The 20,688-nt window shown below is 29.0% G+C and overlaps 1 protein-coding gene across 4 annotated transcripts; it reads left to right on the top strand.

The window, feature by feature from the left end:
* The first annotated feature begins 11 nt into the window (after positions 1-11).
* On the top strand, positions 12-20,622 carry LOC124425523 (protein draper-like). 4 transcript variants are annotated; one of them, XM_046966016.1, is made up of 18 exons: positions 13-164; positions 14,444-14,702; positions 15,207-15,333; positions 15,522-15,690; positions 15,783-16,029; positions 16,130-16,250; positions 16,396-16,533; positions 16,622-16,801; positions 16,867-17,194; positions 17,561-17,668; positions 17,914-18,078; positions 18,242-18,448; positions 18,651-18,674; positions 18,793-19,122; positions 19,203-19,313; positions 19,411-19,611; positions 19,703-19,885; positions 19,977-20,622. In XM_046966016.1, the coding sequence occupies exons 2-18, from the start codon at positions 14,593-14,595 to the stop codon at positions 20,267-20,269; spliced, it is 3,042 nt and encodes a 1,013-aa protein (XP_046821972.1). In that variant the 5' UTR covers positions 13-164; positions 14,444-14,592; the 3' UTR covers positions 20,270-20,622. The 4 variants fall into 4 exon arrangements, with proteins under 4 accessions (XP_046822140.1, XP_046821972.1, XP_046822061.1 ...); XM_046966184.1 differs by lacking the exon at positions 17,561-17,668 and having other exon boundaries at positions 12-164; XM_046966105.1 differs by lacking the exon at positions 18,651-18,674 and having other exon boundaries at positions 19,977-20,621.
* Positions 20,623-20,688: the final 66 nt, after the last annotated feature.

Consider the following 20,688-nt stretch of genomic DNA (forward strand, 5'->3'; position numbering starts at 1 on the left):
CTGGATTGAGTTTATAACAGTAGAACATAACAGTAGAACTTTGAACGCTGATGTGAGAGCTTGTGGTTTTAAACCGCTAAGTCAATTTGTGAGTGTTTTTTTTTTAAAGCTACGGTAAAGTAGGTGAACTAATTTTGGAATAACTATCGGATTACGAGAAGAGGGTAAGTAAGATCAAAAAGATTAATAATAAATAATTGACGATGAAATATATTCAAGATTGGCTATTGCTCTTTCGATATTTCTCATCGAAAAGAGTTACTTTTCGTGTCGTACGATTGGAAATTCGATATTTGTTTGTTTTTGGGTAAAAAAAAAAAAGAAAAAAATGAAATTCAAAATTGAAGCAAATAAAATAAATATTCGTCATGACGTAATTTGAGTAATTGATCCAGGAAGTTCTCGATAAAACGCAGTTAGCTTCGTTACGAATGATTTTTATTCTTTTTGCAATGACTCTTCATTGTTTCCCACGATATCAAATATAATAATTGTTTATACATATTAAATAAGATTGACATATATAAGATGACTTTATAATTTCAACGAAGATAATTTCTCTTTAATTGACTCGTAAACATATTTTTAAATTGAACGATCTACTTTGATAGGATTGATCTTTGATTAATTTACAACCACAGTAAAACTTGCTTAGAGTTCCAAGAAGGTTACTTGACTGTTCTTCATTCGAGTAAAAATACGATCGGTCAGCGAAGAAACCGGTTTTCTCTTTGCAGCTTATATACGTTTCTCGATCGTAAATGAATGCCTCTTTTCTTGTTCATTCTTCGAACGTTTCTTATTCTTTCATCCAAGAGTTCCAGGTATAAAATACAAACACGAAGGAATAGGGATGCACGGTACTTAGTCACGTTGTATGCGTATAACGGCATTTGTAGCATCAAAAGTATTATATTCTTGTTTGTTGTCTCTTATTAGAGAGTTTACATTTCATGATGAGCAAAAAAAAATTTATTGATACAGATATTCCATATATATATATATATATATATATATATATACATACACATACATATATGTATGTATATATACAGATAAATTTTGCAATATCGAAAAAGAAAAATCGTGCAGTGCAATAAAATAAAAGAAATGTAATTGACGATGATAAAGAAAAAAATTGGAATTATTAATGATATCTTTATAGTTCTTACAAAAACGATCATTGTATTTTCGATTCTCTCGTAATGAAGTCTCAAGTGTTCTTCGCGACTCATTTAATTTTATATCAAAACATTTTTCCTCTTTTTCCTTCCTCCCTACCCCACCCATCCTCCCCTACCCGCCTCCCTCTTCTCCATCCAGTGAAATCTTTCTCATAAATATAAATTAAATAGATAATATAATCGAACTAAATTCTATCTTATTTTAATAAAAAGAAAGAAATAAAAAAAAAAAAAAAAGGGATAGTCATTGACAGAAGTATTGCTCGTAAATATCGTATAACGTCTTTATCGAACTTTTAAGGGTCAAAGATCAAATATAGTGTTTGGTCATACGTTAAAATTCTTTTGTAAATTCATTCAAGTAAAGCCGATGACGCATACGCTCGCGATTATAATTTTTCTTTTTTCTATTCATTTCTCTTCGTTTCTTATATTTCTTTCTTTTTTTCTTTTTTTTCTTTCTTTCTTTCTTTCTTTTCTGTTTTTTCTTTTTTAACGAATCCAGAGTAAATTAAGAGAATATTAATTAATATTACGTCAGAGATTCGCCATTTTACTTCGTTTCATTTTTAATTTTAATTCAACATCTCATTTTATTCCTTTTTTTTTTTTACCGTTGATTATTCACCGTCGATCGGATATCGATCTAAACAACGTTATTTTGCCTTCTATCTATTAAATAATGATTATCTTCATACGCATGTATGTTTGTGGCTTTGTAAAAAGATTATTTTATTATTAGCTCTCGTTCGAGTTTGTTTTCTCGAATGAAATTAACAATGAAATTAAATAAAAATGTTAAAGGATATCGAAGATATCGTTTAAAAGTTATTTTGTCTGGCCCACCATTTTGGATCGTTCCAATTTGCTTTTTTCTATTTTTTTTCCCTTTTTTTTTTTTTTCTTCTTCTTTTCTCTTTCTTCCTTTCTTTTCATTTTTCTTTTCAATCAGGAATAAAATCAATGGATCATTATTATTGCAATGTTTTGTAAAGCTTAGAGAACAATGCAATCTTTGAATAAGTCCGACGACCTGCTCCATTTCGTCGCATTTCCTCGCGTATAAATGGAAGCGAAAGAGTGCACCTTGACAATGCTCACTCAGATGCAATGCTTAATGAAAGGAAAAAAAAAAAAAAAAAAAAAGAAAAAAAAGAAACGATGGATAGAGAGAGAATAGATGAGAAAGAGAGAAAGAGAACGAGGCCATCTTGCCTCGTATGCCTTCCATCGAGTCCTCCGCTCAATGAACTGCCACTGGTCTCTTTATACTTGCTACGTTCTATGCTTCGTTGGGGAATTAATGCTGCCATGTTATTAATGGCAGCAGAGAGAAGAAGAGAAAAGGAGAGTGTACGTGATAAAGAGAAAAAGAACTTTAGAGAGGAAGTATTCTTTCTTTCTTTTTTGCTTTTTTCTTTTTTTTTTTTTTTTTTCTTTTTCTTTTCTTTCTCAATACTCTTAATAAACTTCGCGAGTTACATCATGCTGCATTCCATGTATGATTTTTCTTTTTTTTAAATTTATTTTTCAAAAGATTAAATACGAATTCTCGAACGTATTGTTTGATCTAAAATTGAGAATCGAGATTTTTTCGTTTATTTTTATGATATAGTGTTATTTATATATTATATATATATATATATATATATATATATAAAGATATTATGTCGTTGTATTTATTATCTTTTTTGTGACAATGGTACATCTCTAAGAACTATTGATTTGTTAATTATTATATTAGGAATAAATTGAATATGATAATCGTAATGGTGATTATTGATTATTGATTTTTGATTGATGATTGTTGATTTTTATGATTTTTCGAATTAAAATTGTTCAAATTGATCGTTGAATCGATAGTATATTTAAAACGTACATAAATATATAAAATTGTAAATAATATAATATTTATTATTTTCTTTCAAATGATATATATTTAAGTTGCAAATCGAAAGAGTGTCGATCTTTAAAAAGAATTTTAGCTTTATAATTATACAGACGATTGATCAATTTTAACAAATTTTCGTATTAAATAATCGTTCGATAGATAATGAAAATTTAAAAATTATATAAACATATGATAATACAACGAATATAATAATTATAATCCTTTTTTGTTATAAAAAATTTAAGCTATAAATTGAGAATATTATATTAAATCAAATTTTCTTTTATAATTACACAAATGATTGACAATCTTTACGATCTTTCGAGTTAAGTAATAAACTTAACTTCAGTCGTAAAAATATTTAGAACGTTGTATGAAGGCTTTCGAATGAAAACTTATGCGATTAGTTGCGAGAAGGCGTAGAGAACGTTAGTTGACCGAATTCATGGTGAATGGAGAAGGCTTCTATATATCGTATGTATCCATGTATGTATGTATGTACTTCTGTACATATGTATTAACGCTTTCGCGAGTTAATCGTTAAAAGAAACTCATAAATGTCTCTCTGTTTGTCTCTCTCTCTCTCCTTCTCTCTCTGTGTGTGTGTCTCTTTTTCTTGACTCAAAGCAAAAAAAGATTCAAGTATCCGACGGAGGAATGAACATAACTAAGATACTAAGATAAATTCGAATGTTATCTTATGACCGAGGAAATGAAAATGGACAATGGTGATAACGAAGAAAACTTTGAAATTAAAATAGTGTTTATTCGTTCGTTCTCACGTAACAATCATGTTTCCGAGAATAATAATAAATGTGAGAAGTTTGTGTTGTATACAACGGATCTAATATGCGAATCACACGAAGGCCATTTTTGCATAAAAACGTTCTAAGAATTTCCAATAGAATTCGTTTAAGTATGCGATTTGTTAGAGGAATTCGATTTTCCGCCTTTCATCGAACGGTACATGATCATTTAAAACTAAGTTGAAAAATGTCGGTAAAGCTTTATCATATTTTTTTTTTTTTTGACCTCTGAACAGTAGATATATTTAATTTGTAAAAAGAATAGAAAGAAAGTAGTAACTTTGATAATTTCAATGATAACAGTATTAAAGTTTATCTTCTTTTAGTTGTTTGATTATTGTCCAAGGGTCAATGTTCCCTTACGTTCGATAAGGGATTTGTAAAAAAAAAAAAAAAAAAAAAAAAAAAAATAAAAGGGAGGAAGGGAACTAAATCACGAAATATCGAAACAATAATTTTACTACTTTAGACGATCGTCATGTTTCGTTAAGTTCCGTCACTGAGGTTTATCTTTTTCCCTTCTTTTCTTTTCTTTCTTTTTTTTTTTTTTGTCAACAGATCTCGTGCGAATGATTTGAAAGTTCCCGCCTCTTTCTTTCTTTCCTTTTTCTTTTTTTTATTTATTTATTTATTTATTTATTTATTCCTTCAAAATTCTTCCTTTTCTTTTTCTTTCTCTTTTTTCACTTTCGTTAAATCGAAAGCTTGAAAATCGTCGATGAAAAGTCGAATCGAAAGGAAGTCTCGAATGTATCATTGTAGAAATAAAATTCGGAGATTTCTTTTGCATTCCGTCACGAAAGAATGAAATACCTTTGTGACCTTCTAGCGAGAGAGGAGGTGCTTAAGAATGATGGCTTCGTAGATACGCAAAGAAAGAAAATCTCCTCTTTGGGACTTTTTCTTCTTTTTCTTTTTCTTTTTTTTTTTTTTTCCTTATTTCCTTCATCTATTTTTCTTATTCGGTTATCTTAACTTCATATTGTTTGATTTATTTTCGAATAATAATCGAATTATTAATGTTACTTTTTTTTTTTTTTTATAGCGCAACTTTATAAATCGAAAAGTTTCGTAAACAACAAATATCTACGTATTAAAATTCATATCTCTTTTAAATCTAACTTTTTTTGTTTTCTATAATGAGTGTTTCAAAACCAAAAAGTTTTCGAAATAGAACAAAACTATATTAAAACTTTAAATCTCTTTTACATTAATATTTTTTATTCTATGATGAAAGTTTTATCGATAATAAGCACGTTAATATTTATATCTCATTTGAATATAAATTTGTATTTAAGAAAAATGTTTGCGTATTGAAAAATTTTTTTTTATACAACAAATGTATTAACATCTACGTCTATTCTAGATTTAAATAAATACATTTTATTTGACGAGAAATTACGAATCAATAAGTTTTTCAGAAGAACAAACAAGTAATAAAATCTCTATTAAATTAAAATCTTTTTTTTTTTATGACGAGAAATTGCCAATAAAAAATGGTATGTTAAAATTTAAATCAACGAAAAAGAAATAAATAAAAAAAGAAATTGTAATTAAATGCAGTAACACTCGCCAGGTGAAGCATCTCACTGCAGTTGATCGATTTAGCTTTGAGGTCAAGGACGGCTATCTCACTAAATAGAGATGTACGATGAAAAGCACGAAAAATTCAAGAACTGAGGTTGTATCTCTCTCTTTCTTTCTCTCTCTCTCCCTCTCTCTATAGATTTTACGTTCCTCATAAAACCGAGATTCTTTGATGAGAGAAATTCGTTGCTCTAAAATCTCAATAAAATATCACACTGAAAATTTAGCTGTTAGTTTTAAAAATAGAAGAAAAAAAATGGGTATCTGGTCTTTTCTTTTTTTTTTTTTTTATACAAACAAAATAAATGTGAATATTTTATAATTAGAATTCCTGATTTTATCATTTTGCACAGCTTTTACATTATCGTTTTATCGTAATAAATTTATTTATGGTACTTATGAATCAACGTAAAACTTTATTCTTTTATCCTTTTCTTTTTTCATTTTTTTTTATTTTATTTCTAGAACAGATACTTGGTTGACTTTCTCATTCAAGATTTTATTCATACATTAATATACTTATGAAACGAATAATCTCACTTATCGGAGATACATGCATGTGTATATATATATAGCTAACTTTCTTCTAGAGATTAGAGTGTCCAGGAAGTCATCGAGAAGATATAATCGAGTTAATATAGTCTCAAGTCAGAAAGCTAATATTTCCGGCGTAGGCTCGCGTAATATGAATTATACGTGGGACACCTCGTCGATTTCGTATCTCATAAAACATACAAAAAGAAATAGGAGAAAGATATATTTCTATCCTTTACTTTTTCGATTCACCACCACCTTCTTTTCCATGTCCTTATCGGCAGAGTGTATTACGTTAGTTGTCGTTGGATCGACTTTCACTTCTTCACCAGGCCGTGTGCATTTCTGGGAATTGCGCAAAATGCATCATGAAATAAATAACTCAGCTAATAAATTACCTTGTTGTCGAATTCTTTCTCTTCAACGTGAAATAACTCTTTCCTTTTGATTGAAATATGTTCGGTTTTTTTTTTTTTTTTTCAAGAATTAGTAGAAGAAGAAAAAAAGGAAAGGAAAGAAAAGAAAAGAAAAGAAAAAGAGAAAAATCTAATTCATTTCAATTCAAATATTTTCTGATGTCATAATTAAAGTTGAAGACATCATAAATATTACATTTTATATTTTGATTTATGCTGATATTGATATAACTATACAAATTAATGTTATGACGGATAATTGAATTTTAATTAACATTCGTACGTAATTATTATACAACTGTTTTCATTAGAAATAAATACACGATTAAAGTTCATAAATTTAATGTTAATCATTGAATCAACTCAGACTTGATTAATTCTCTTTCTCTCTTTTTCCTCTTTTTATCTGATGATAACGAACAGAATTTTCGAATCTATATTTTATTATCATCTTGTGCTTCCTAAGTTCAATGTCCTTTTAATGATTAGATAAATGAAAAAAAGAAATAGAAAGAGAAAGTAAATAGGAAAGATTGAAAATAAATGTTTGCTTCCTTTGTTAGGTCAGATAATTCAATTTTCTTACATTAAGATCGACTTCAGGAAATGATCAGATCATCATTCTCTCTTCTTCATCATTCTCTCATCCTTTGTTTTTATCATGAAGTTTATATACAATGATGCATATCCCGTAATAAGAGAGAGAGAGAGAGAAAGAGAGAGATAACTGATTTTGTTAAAGATTTATCACTAAGTCGGCTCACATCCTGTGACTCACGTTTTTGAGATCAGCACTGTACAGTTGTATGGTACTCGCTACGCTCCTGGAAATTTACTCTTTCTCTCTCTCTCTCTTTCTGTCACACTATTTCTCTCTCTCTTTCTTCATCGTCTCTCTACCTCTCCCTTTTTTCGACGTAAACGAATTAACTCCCTTTCTAGTCGGTATAGAGAAGGGTCGGACCCCTCTCGTCTTCTCATGAAACGTTATCAAACGATATCTCGATCGTCTCGATCGTGATCGTATCCGATTTTATTAGAATAATTTCGTATCGAATCAATTTGTTTACTCTTTCGTCATAATGACTCTTCGTGAATTAATCTTTTTGTTTACATTTGAAATAATATTTTTCCACGTTTATATAATATATTCGTACATTTACATTAGCTTATATCATTTAACGCTATATAGCTCAATTTTTTTTTTCTTTTTTTTTCTTCTTTTTCGTACCTATAAACTAATTATATAATGTGAGAATTATATAATATTACTTGCATTAGTATATAATATATACTTTAATATACTTATATTAGTTTTATACTTAAATATCATACATACATATGTGTGTATGTATGCTATATTTAGTATAGTATAATTATAATTTTATATATAGTAATAATAATAATAATAATAATAATAATAATAATTTATATTTAAAAATGTGAAGCATGAAAAATTTCGGATATAAAGTAATAATTAATGTTGTCTGTAGAAAATGAAATAAAACTGACAAAATACATTTATATATTTACATAAATAAATATGTAATTTATATGTCATTATTATTAAAATATGTCATGCATCCAAATGATAGATTACTTTAAAAACGAAAATACCCGGTCGATCGAATCGCCGTGCAAAAAATTCGAAGGCAAACTTTCTCTTGGCTCTCGACGAAGTTTGTTTTATTTTAGGTAGGCACTATTGCGAAATCTCAATAAAAGATCTATCCTCGATTTTTCGATCACTATAGAAATTCTTTTCGAAATATAAAACGAAATTCTTCTGATTGTTTTTTTTTTGTTTTTTTTTTTCTTTTTTTTTGTAAGCATGGGAAGATATAAAGAAATAAAGAAAAAAAAGAAAGAAAAGAAAAAAAAAGAAGTAAAAAAAGAAGACGAAGAAAAAGAAGAAGAAGAAGAAGAAGACATTGGAAACAAAAAAATTAATAAATTGAAATGTCACGATTACATAACTTCGAGAAAATTTAATGCATAGAATATGCATAGTTTTTGTTCTATTACCTTCTATGATTTCGTTTTGTCATTGCATACACTTATACATACATACATATACATACATGCATACATAGAAAAATACATATATACATTAACACCCACATCCAGTCAAGTGGCATTGACGCCTACGCATGATATTCATGTGTCTTTGCACTTGTTTGTCTTTATATCATGTATTTATATATATATATATATGTACCTCTTCAAGAAGACAATATTTTTTCAATTATTCCTGTTAACTTACATAAACATGTATACGTATACGCAGAGTCGATAAAAAACCAGACACCGCATATATTGAGTCAAACGAAAAAAAAATATTTTCCCGTAAAATAATTTCTTCTTTCTTCTTTTCTTTTTTATTTTCTTTCTTTTTTTTTTCTTTTTTCTTTTTTTTTTTTGTTTCGTTTTCTTTTTTATCGCACGTCCGACATGCGTTAATTTTGATGAAATCATTTTATTATTAATGATGACGATTCAATGTTATTGACATTGTCTTTTCTCTCTTTCTTTTTTCTTCTTAATTGAATTTTTTTATAGTATAATAAAATATTTAAGATTTAAAAAAAATATATAAATATATATATATATATATATATATATATATATGTGTGTGTGTGTGTGTGTGTATTATCATAAATGCATAGGAGACAATAGGGACGATAATAATCAATGTTTTGTTTGTTAAAGTCTCTTATTACTCTATGTCTTTCTCTTTCGTTGCACTTCTCTTGTGCACTCCTGCATCATTCTCATGCGCTCGTAATGCGACTATTCGCCTGTACATCATACGTACCAGCTTCGTCATTAGAGGGACTCTATTGAGTCCCTCGCGTGTATGATGCACGTTCAAGAGAAGGGGAGAGAGAAAGAGAGAAAGGAAGAGAGAGAGAGAGAGAGAGAGAGAGAGAGAGACCTGTCTGGATTTAAAACAGGGGTGCTCAATGTTCTCCTACGATTTGAAAAATTTATATTAATTCTTTGATAATTATATTAATGATACAATTCATTTTAAATTGTATTTTTTCTTTTTTTTTTTTTATTTCTTTTTTTATTTTATACGAAATATATATTATGTGCGAAGAAATGTATAATTTCAAGAATACAGGTTGTTTGTATGTGCGTATGGTCAACACGTGTTACGTACCTCTGATAGAAACATGATCATGCAACACAGCTGGCTCGAGCATTGGCGTAATACTCTAGAGATATTTATAGAAAGAATAGAAATACTTTATCATATGAATAGATTAGACATTTTGTATTATCTTATTCGATTTAACTAATGAAAAGAATTCGAGATAGGAAAATTATTTTACGATGGTATCCAATTTGCTTGAAAATCATATGAATTGTCGTTATCGTGGAAAGAATCTTTTAATTTATAATTAATATATTTCGTAAAATAATAAAAATATTTGACAAGGATGAAGAAGATTGAGAAATATTGAAGTTAATTTATCTCGTGTGATGTTTTATACGATAGATAAGGAAGAAGTAAGAAAACGAACGTTAAGTTAAGGAAACCTTATTCGTATCTTAAGAAACTTGCAAGAAATGCATGACTTTGTCATTGGAGAAGTGTAAATTAGAAGGGCGAGGATGAATTATCTTGAATTAGACAAGAATGAAAGGATAGATCAACGAGTGTAACTGAGTACGAAGAATTTAATGATTTTGATTTTTCAAAGAATTCATTCGTGAGATATAAAATGTATCTTATATTTTTTTTTTCTTTCTTATAATAAACTCAATTTTTGAAAATAATTTTCAAAGTATATTTTTACGAATATATTTTTTAAAGAGAACATAAAATATCGTATGATAATAAGTATCACAAATCGTTTGGCATATATATTTATATTATAGTATAAAACTAATATAAATATATTACTCTAGTATATTATATATATATATATATATATATATATATATATATATATATACTATAAGTATAATTAATATACTAGTGTAAGTAATATTATATTATAATTCGTTCTTAGATACAAAAAAAGAAAAAAAAAAGAATTTATAAGTTTAAAAGTTAAATAATATAAACGAATGTAAATGTATGTATACACATAGAAAAATATTATTTTACTAAATATTACATACACGTATACATCTACACGTGTATAAATCGTAACATTGTACATTCATATACATACTTAATGCAAGTACGTGATAATAATGATTATATCCTATAATATATGATAATTTGTTACATACATAGATGGATATGTACAGACATTAAAAGTAAATATGAAAATGTAGGAAACACTCGGTACAAGATCCCTACGACAAGATCCTTTAATACTCAAGGGAATGACAGGATTTAGGGTAAGACAAAGGATTAGTGAGGGTTGAAGTTGTAAAAGGTTTGGACAGAATATTTCACGAAAGCTTTAATAATAATTAAAAATATGATATCGATATGTCTCTTTGTTAGAGTATCGCGATTATTATTCTTCTTTTTGTTATTGTTATATATTTTGCAGGATATCATTTTATTCATTTTATTCATGTCATTCGGAATGGATCGAATAAATAAAGAAACATAAAGAAATTGATAATCACTTCTTCATACTCTTCAGATTAGTCATAGTCCATTTGATTCATGCGTTGCTATCATATGACAATGAGCATCTTTATTTCAAGGATAACGTTTGTTATTTGAAACATTTATCAATCGATTCGATGTAAATTGAATCGATTAATGTTATTAAAAAATTATCGAAGTCTTTTATCCCTCGAAAAAAGAAATAAAAATCATTTCAATAGAAAATCATTGAAAGTTTTCATTATTATGAGGTTGAAATTAGAATATAAAATTAGACGATTATTAGGTAAAAGGTATATAATTATTATGAACTCTAACAATCCCTGAATTATATTTTATTATTGAGTTCCACGAAATCGTCTCGTGACTTTTCGTTACACGTCGCCTGTCACGTAAATCTCACGTTGATAATTAATTCGAAAACGTAAAAGAGCGTATATTTCGTATGAATTCAATATTGCATGGAACTTCTGAAACAAAGAAAAATAAAAGGAAGTGAACGGGTTTTTTCAGTTGAAAAAACAAAAATTGGATCAACTTATACAGAAACAAATTATCAATTTTCAAAATGACAAAAAATTAATTAAACACACAACAAATTCCCACAATATTGTGATCTTCATTAAAGAATTATCTAAAAATTATTAACAATATTTATCATCGAACAATTCTTACGTTATACAATTATTAAAACTACCAAGCTGTAATTTCATTTTAGATTTATAATTATTATTCAGAAAACTTTCAAATCATTCATTGCGACTGAAATGGCTTCTTTAGATTTTTCTTTCTTTTCTTTTTTTTTTTTTTTTTTTAGAAAGGGGTAAGGGGGACGGGAAGGATAGCAAATATTAAGAAAGAAAACTGTCAATGGAAAGATATCGGTAAATGACGACAAAATTAATTGGTTAAAAAAATATCTTCAAACAAAATCAATTCAATTTCAGATTATCGAACATTGATGGCATAATTTGATCCAGTGATGGAAAAAATCGATCATTTGTAGATAATTTAATTTTAATGAATTAATTAAACAAATTAATTAAACAATTTGATAAGAAAAAAAAAGAGAAGAAGGAAAGGAAGGATTCCTGAAGATTGGAAAAAAAGTTAATAGCTTGCAAGTAATTCAGTTCTAATTAATTATTAAATTAATTAAACAATTAAGAAGAAAGATTTTAATATCGAATATTTTCTTTTCTCTCTTTTTATTTCTTTTTTCTTTTTTTCTTCGTTAATAGACCTTTCTATACAGCTCTTCATTTTAAATATTTCCACGAATACTTTTAACTCGTTGATTTTTGACTTCCGGTCGCGACTACATACTCGAGCATGAGATCGATTGAATTTACTCTCGCATATATGAATCACGAAACGAGTCACGCGATGAGAAAAAATAATTATCGTCGCATAGTATATCTAACACGTGTGTAAGTTTCTGAATCAGAATTCGGTCCATGATCGGAGAAATATTTTTTTTTCTTTTTTCTTTTTCTTTTTTTCTTCTTTCTTATTTCCTTTGCTATGTCTTAAGTATTAGGCGTCGCCAAAGATAAAATCCGTAGGAGCTTATGAATGTTCTGAGTTAAATCGACGTATCAACAAACCTGGCACGTTTCACGAATGATCATTCATTTCACGAATTATTATTTGTTTATTTTGGATCTACGTATTTTCAACGTATTTATTTTTAGATTTTTACCAATGATTACTTGGAGTATTATTTCTTTTAAAATATTTTCTTCGTTATGTTCGACAATGCCCAAAGAAAAAAAATTCATTAGTATGAATAAATATTACATTTGCGATCATATACGTAAAAATACTTTTGTTATATACTTTTATATATTTTATAATTTTATATATCTTTAGATTTAAATTTTTGGATTTATTTTTCAATGATCGAATTTAATAAAAGATATTGAACGAAGAATTCCAATTGTATTTGTACGTACATATTACACAAATTAATCTCGTTGTTTTAATATTTGTTATTTAAAAACAGAATTTCAATGAATTAAAGATCATTAAGCCATATATTTATTATCGTAAGATTGAACAATAAAATACTATGAGAAATATTCAAAGTTAAATCTAATATATTTTATTGATTAATTTATTCTTAATTTATATTGTAACACGTGTCTCGCGTTCAATTTTGATTGTGTTCGTTAACAATAACAAATTTATTATTTGTAGTTTAGAATTACGAGTGTATTCGCATTAAATGTTACGATATCGAACGATTCAGAAGTATTTCGCGTTATGTGTTCGCGTGATTGAATATTTCCGATTGAATGTTTAAAATGATTTCTGTGGTGAATTAACCGCAAGGATAATTAGGAAATTAAAAAAGGAAAAGGGAAAAGAAAAAGTTAGTATAAAAAGTATAAACAAAGGGAAGAAGTGATACTGATTGGTCGCGAACATGTCAGGATAATACATTTGGAATGATTAAATTTAGGACAAAATATTGCACGTGCAAAATTAAATGAATATACAGCTTTATCAATGATAAATTGCTATTTTAAATATAAACTTTATAAAATCTCATGACCCGTACGATCTATGAATCTATCTCTTATATTTATTTATTGTCCGATTTAGCCCCTCTCTGAAGTATACGCGTTTAATTGAATATTTTTTTTTTTTTTTTTTTTTTTTTATTCGAACAATAGTGACAATATATTTCTTATCTTACCACTTGCGTCAACACTTATAAATCCTCAATAATCTCAGAGAAATTCTTTTCCTTTTTCTCTCTTTTATTTTTATTTCTTTCCTTCTTTCTTTCTTTAATTCTTCTTATAAAAGCAAGATCGGATATGATTCATTTACGGTTTAAAGTCTAGCAAATAATAAAGAAAAAGAAAAAAAAAAAAAGAAAAAAAAAATCTAGAGATAGATTTTCCGCGAATCATTATGTTCTTATAACGTAATGACGCTCGTAACTACAACCGGTTTCACTTTTAACAAATATCAACATAATATCTATCCTTTTTATATGGTAATATGCTCGAGTTACTATTTCTATTGAAATAATTCTTTTTATATTCATAAATGGAAAGGTACGTTGTTGGATATGAATTAAGGAAGATCATTGATCGTGAAAGTATTACGTTAAATATATAAAAGCGATTTAAAAATAATAATAATTATCATCATGTGATAAGATATACACAATATAGACTTCTATTTATTTGAACAATATAAATAATTACGTTACTTATATATAACGTACTGAACAATTTTAATTAATAATAATTAATTATAATTATAACATTAAGCTTCTATAAATTATAATATATATTTAATTATATATATATATATATATATATATATATATATATATATATATATAATTTTATATATATAAATATTTTTTTGTTTGAATATACTTTGAATTTACAATTTCCTCAATTGTTTTTTTTTTTTTTTATTTACAGATCAAAGGATGTATTCTTACTTGGATATACATTGATATAGATTCTCAATAGAGAACGTATCTCGTTACACGTAAAAAAGCAATGTGAAAAGACTGTATAATAATAATAATAATAATAATTATCATCGTGACCATCATCTTTCATTCGAAATGGCTGTCTTATCAGAGCACATGATATCTGTGTTTGTGGTGATAGCACTGATCTCTACGAGTGCATTGGCTGTGCTCGAAGGACCGAATGTTTGCACGCGTCAAGATACGTGAGTATAATCTTCAAATTTATTTTTTTTTTTTTGCGATTATTTTTATAATTACCGTCAAAGTATTTATAGAATTTTTCATATCAATTTTAAAAAATTTACTCACAATTAACACATTCATCAATGAATTATATTCTGATAGAATAAAATTCTTATTATTTTTTATTCATTACTTAATTCAATAATTATATTATTTGTAGTATAAATGAAAATGATTAGTATAATCATTATTAAAGCATTAAATAGAAATGAATCGATATTAAAAATTATTTATTAATTAATTACTTTAATTTGTTGAATTAATTAAATTGTCATTTAATTGTTGCATTATTTCAATTTTTATATTCATTTTAATAATTCGATTTACACTCGTAGTAATTAATTTTTCCAATTTAATAAAGTAGGTCACATCGATTAGCCGCTATAACAGATTAACGAGTTAATAAATTAATTTTAATCTTATCAAAGAATTAGTGCATATACGAAAGAACATATTATTTTCAGCTACAAGATCACTGTAAAAGTATCAGAGCAGAAACCTTACACCGTACGAGAGAATACATGGTGTCTAAGCTTCCCACCGAGATGTTCCAAATACAAAGTTGTTTTCAAGACTGTCTACAGGGAACAGGTTAGCTTGGCAACTAGTTTTCTTTGCTCCACTTTTACCATATTCAATGTATATATATATATATACATATATATACATATATATATATATATATATGTATATATATGTGTATATACTTTTAAACATTACCATATATGTATATGTGCGTGCACCAATCCCTCGATTTTTTATCTTCCGCTACAATTTAGGAAATAACGAAGCAAAAACCAGTAGAGGAATGTTGCAGTGGTTATACTGAAACAACAAGTCGTGATCGTTGCATTCCCATTTGTTCGGAAGATTGTCGACATGGAACTTGTATCGCACCGGACGTTTGTAAATGTGAATCCGGTTATGGTGGACCTCTCTGTGATTTCAGTAAGTTTTTCATTCGTTAAAAGATTTCGTAGTTAGATGTTAATATTTGAATAAAATGTTCTTTTTTTTTGTTTTTCTTATTTTATATATAGAATGTCCATTGGGAAAATGGGGTAGAAATTGTCAAGAAGATTGTATGTGTCAAAATAATGCAACCTGTGATCCTTTCGATGGGAAATGTTTATGCTCGAGAGGTTGGAAAGGCAAGTATTGTGATCAAACATGTTCACCAGATAAGTTTGGTCAGGATTGTGGCGAACAATGTCGATGTAGAAATGGTGGAAGTTGTCATCACATAACTGGAGAATGTCTCTGTGCTCCTGGTTACACAGGTCCTTTGTAAGTTTCTGTACTGTTTTAATTAGATATGTATATATATATATTTTTTTTCTTCATTTAAAATGATTAGATTTAGATAACGAACCGCTGTACCTTTTAGGTGTGATAATCTTTGTCCTGCTGGTAAACATGGGAATGAATGTAAGTCAGATTGCACGTGTCAAAATGGTGGAGTGTGCATTCCCACGAATGGCGATTGTTACTGTTCAGCTGGTTGGATGGTAGGTGTATGAATAATTTGTTTTCTTTTTTTTTAAATTATTGTATCATATAAATGATCATTGTTCATTCATATATTATTTAGATTCGAATAGACGATAAATTTATTGTCAAGATAAAAACAATTTTTTTTTTATATTATCGTAGGGTTCTGTATGTGCTCATCGTTGTCCGGAAGGTTTCTGGGGTCAAAATTGTACGGGGATCTGCGATTGTTATAACGGTGGTGGCTGTCATCACGTTACCGGAGAGTGTCAATGTAAACCTGGCTTTTACGATGATAAAGTAAAGATTTTTCTAAATAATAATAATAATAATCCTTGATCGTCCATTATCTATCTAGGTTTAACAAGTTTTTTCAATTAATCAACAGTGTTTGAAGATTTGTCCAAAAGACAAATACGGTTTGAATTGCACGGAAGATTGCGATTGTAAAAACGGTGCCACTTGTTCAGCGACTAACGGTACTTGTATCTGTAGTCCAGGTTGGGAAGGAGAGAAATGTGAGAAAAGAGTTTGCGAAGATGGTGTCTGGGGAGAAAATTGTTCCAAGGTAAAATAATTTAAAATTGTAAATCAAATCGAGAAACATAATAAAGGGTGAAATTTTGTTCGAAGGTTTGTCAATGCGATCAAAACAACACAGAATTCTGTCACCCATGGACTGGTCATTGTATCTGTAAAGCTGGCTGGGATGGTGAAACTTGTAGTAGAACTTGTCCGTTATATACTTATGGCAAAGGGTGTCAGGAACATTGCAATTGCAAGAACAACGCTCAATGTTCTCCGATAAATGGAACTTGTATTTGTGCAGCTGGTTACAGAGGAGAAGATTGTAGCGAAATCTGTCCTGAAAATAGATTCGGAGAGGATTGTGTTCAGAGGTGTGCTTGCAAAAACGGTGCTAAGTGTTCACCCGAGGATGGCCGTTGCAATTGCACTGCAGGTGAGACAAAATTATTGAAAAATTGTTATAGACGAAGAGATCACGCACTTGAGAGATTTTCTTTCTCTTTACTTTTTTTTTTTTATTTCTTTTTTCTTTTTTTTTTTTCGTTTCTCTATATGAATAAAACAAAAATCGAGAAAGTATTTTGTAAAAATTCGTACCGTGCACGTAAAATGGTTTCTTTCTTTCTTTTTTTTTTTCCTTCTTCTTTTTTGTTTCTCTTTCTGCATCGCTGTCCGTTAACAAATTTGTAGAGAGTACGTGAAATGGTAGATTATTATATTTCGATAAGTCATTGATAAAGAAAACTAGCAGATGAAGGTAAGTAATGCATTGTTACGTATTGTTGTAATATTTTGATAGGATGGGATGGTGTTCTCTGCGATCGTCCCTGCGACGACAAGTCTTTTGGCAAGGACTGTGCGAACAAGTGCAACTGCTTTAATAACGCCTCCTGCAATCCACAAAATGGTAAGGGAGTTGGGTGTAACGTTTTCGTTGTAAAATTCTAATTGGCACCATATTTACTTACACATCTTCATTGATTAATATCACTAATATTTTGAGTCTCTGCATCTTATCATGAAACAAATTCTTACTCTTTTTAACTTGTCTCGGTTTGCACCTACACTTGTTTGTAAACAATATAAAACAAAAAAAAGAAAAGATAAGAAAAGAAAATCGGAGAACATACGTCACGTTATTTAATCATATAGGCACATGCACTTGTGCGGCTGGCTTTGTCGGTGAACTCTGCAAGGATCGTTGCCTAAAAGGATATTTTGGACATGGCTGTACTCAGGAATGCGATTGTCATCCTGAAAACAGCATCGACTGTGATCCAACAACCGGCCATTGCATTTGCAAGCCAGACTGGCGAGGTTTGTATTTTATTTTTATTAATTGTCTTCATCGATTTATCCATCGAACGTTCGTTCTCACCATCATCGTCATCATCATCATCATCATCATCATCATCATCATCATGGATCTATTCTTGGATACTGTTCACAATACGGTATTGACTACAATGTCAAAACGTAGGAATCCGGTGTGAGACAAAATGCCCAGAGGGTCTTTACGGCGAGGATTGTCATTCACAGTGCAACTGCATGAACAATAGTTCTTGCGACCCAGACACAGGAAATTGTATTTGCGCGAGAGGTTGGGAAGGACCGGATTGTTCTCAGCCTTGTTCGCAAGGCTGGTATGGTGTACGCTGTAAAGAAAAGTGTCCAGAAAAAAAGCACGGTAAGATAATCATTAAAAGTAGGTGGAATGTTATAATTAATACACTTTGAGAGTATGCGTTTGTAATAATAATGAACGATAGCGAATAACTTTTTGGTAATGGGTAGTGTTTGATGTATGCTTACTCCTTCTATTTTAACGGTAGTTGTTGTTGTATATATAGAATTTTATTTCTACTTTTTGCTTCTTTTTGTTCCGCCAGAGAGACTTGTCGAACAGAGAATTAGTAAGTATAAAAATTATTAAAATTAATCGAACGAATAATATTTCAATGAAGTGATAAATTTGATATTTATTACGTTTCATTGTATATTTGATATATTTTTTGTTTTTATTTATTAAAGGTAACATGACGTGTGATCATGTCACTGGCGAATACGTATGTCGTTCTGGCTATATGGGACTTACCTGTGAACATCCTTGTCCACCTAACAGATACGGTTTAAATTGTGCCAGTCATTGTTATTGCAAAAATGGTGGAGAGTGCCATCATGTTACTGGAATATGCCAATGTATGCCAGGATGGCAAGGTGAATCCTGTCAAACTCCTTGCCAACAAGGTACTTTCGGTGTCAATTGTACTCAACATTGCAAGTGTCAACATGGTAGATGTAGATCCAGTGATGGTCATTGTCGTTGCTCTCGTGGTTGGACAGGTATCAGGTGTACCGAAAGTAAGTTTGACTTTTTAAATTATAAAACATTCGTTTTATATCTCACCATTGATTTTTTTTTTTTATATAATTCTTAATAGTTTGCCCTGAGGGTTATTACGGTGATCAGTGCATGGAGCCTTGCGAATGTAAGAATGATTTCTTCACGTGTCATCCTGCTGAAGGGTGTATCTGTAGATACGGTTATACAGGTTAGTGCATCATAATAAACAGATAAATATTTAAAGAAAATATTATTATAATAAAAAAAAAAAAAAAAAAAAAAAAAAAAAAAAACATGACTTACAGGTGAAAATTGTGACGAACAACTCTTTTCAAAAAATGTTCAACAAAAGGAAGAATCCGGTTATGGTAGTGTGATAGCAGGTATATTTGCAGCGATTATTGTAATCGCTGTGACTGTGACAGCTTGGTTTTATCATCGTCGTAGAGTGGCAGATTTGAAGAACGAGATAGCCCAAGTTCAATACATTGCTGATCCTGTACCTGGTAAGTCATCACATAATTAAATAGACAGTTATTAATAAGTTACATTTTATTATTAAAAAATATATTTAACATATCTAAAATATCATTATAGATCGAAATCAATTCGATAATCCTGTTTACGCCTATCAAGGCTCTTCGAGATATGACGATGGTACGACTACGTTATTGAATAATCGCCAAATTAGAAACGATCTTGGCACAAATAAAAATGTTAACAATGAGAGAGCTAAACTTGGTTTTGGTGGAAGCATGGAAGATGATGATGATTGTAAAGGTAGATTAACGATCCATTATAATGATCTTAAAACAAATTAAAAGGACAAAACGAGTTGTTTGTTTTTTTTTTCTTTTTTTTTTTTATTTAGGTGCCTATGGACTGCAATATGATTTAAAGAACAGAGATGCCGATTTAGGGAATCCAAATTTAAACGTTTACCATAGTATCGATGAGATGGATGGGAAGAAGGTCGAGCATGTTTATGATGAGATTAAACAAAATGATTCAGAATACGATCGTCCAGATCATCCAAGACCATTAAGTACCACTTGGAAGAGTCAATATCATCGAATGCCCAATGGTACCGGACCTAAAACACAAGATGATGATGCTGGACCAAGCCAAATAAAGGACAAGGATCCTGAACTGGGAGAAACTTAAAAAGTGTTTTGTAACATCGTTCACGCGATGAATTTTATTTTGCGTTCGAGCCAAAGTGCAAAAAAGACTCTGGTGACATAATGCATCATCAACAACACGAGACATTGACAATGAGTCAGGAGTAGTCGAAATTGGCAAGATCTTTTTCGACTTGCCAGCAATAAAAAGTGCAAGACGTGTAACGGAAGTATTACTTTCGAACGGAATGATTCACACACGTTTTACATTTATCATCTTGCAATATTCGTTTTTCTATTTTATCTTTTATCCTTTTGTTTTTACCTTTTTTTTTTTACATTGAAAAATTGTATTATTATAAATATTATTTATACAATATATAGATGTATGTATATTATAGAAATCGATATTTAGAAAGTAAGAGAGAGAGAGAGAGAGAGAGAGAGAGAGAGAGAGAGAGA

This window comes from Vespa crabro, chromosome 1 (assembly GCF_910589235.1).
Source record: "Vespa crabro chromosome 1, iyVesCrab1.2, whole genome shotgun sequence".
Classification (NCBI taxonomy): domain Eukaryota; kingdom Metazoa; phylum Arthropoda; class Insecta; order Hymenoptera; family Vespidae; genus Vespa; species Vespa crabro.

Coding starts and splice junctions, on each gene's coding strand:
- LOC124425523 (XM_046966016.1), top strand. CDS start 14,593: ATGGCTGTCTTATCAGAGCACATGATATCTGTGTTTGTGGTGATAGCA. Junction 15,334..15,521: donor AGACTGTCTACAGGGAACAG/GTTAGCTTGGCA, acceptor GCTACAATTTAG/GAAATAACGAAGCAAAAACC. Junction 19,886..19,976: donor AGATGATGATGATTGTAAAG/GTAGATTAACGA, acceptor TTTTTTATTTAG/GTGCCTATGGACTGCAATAT.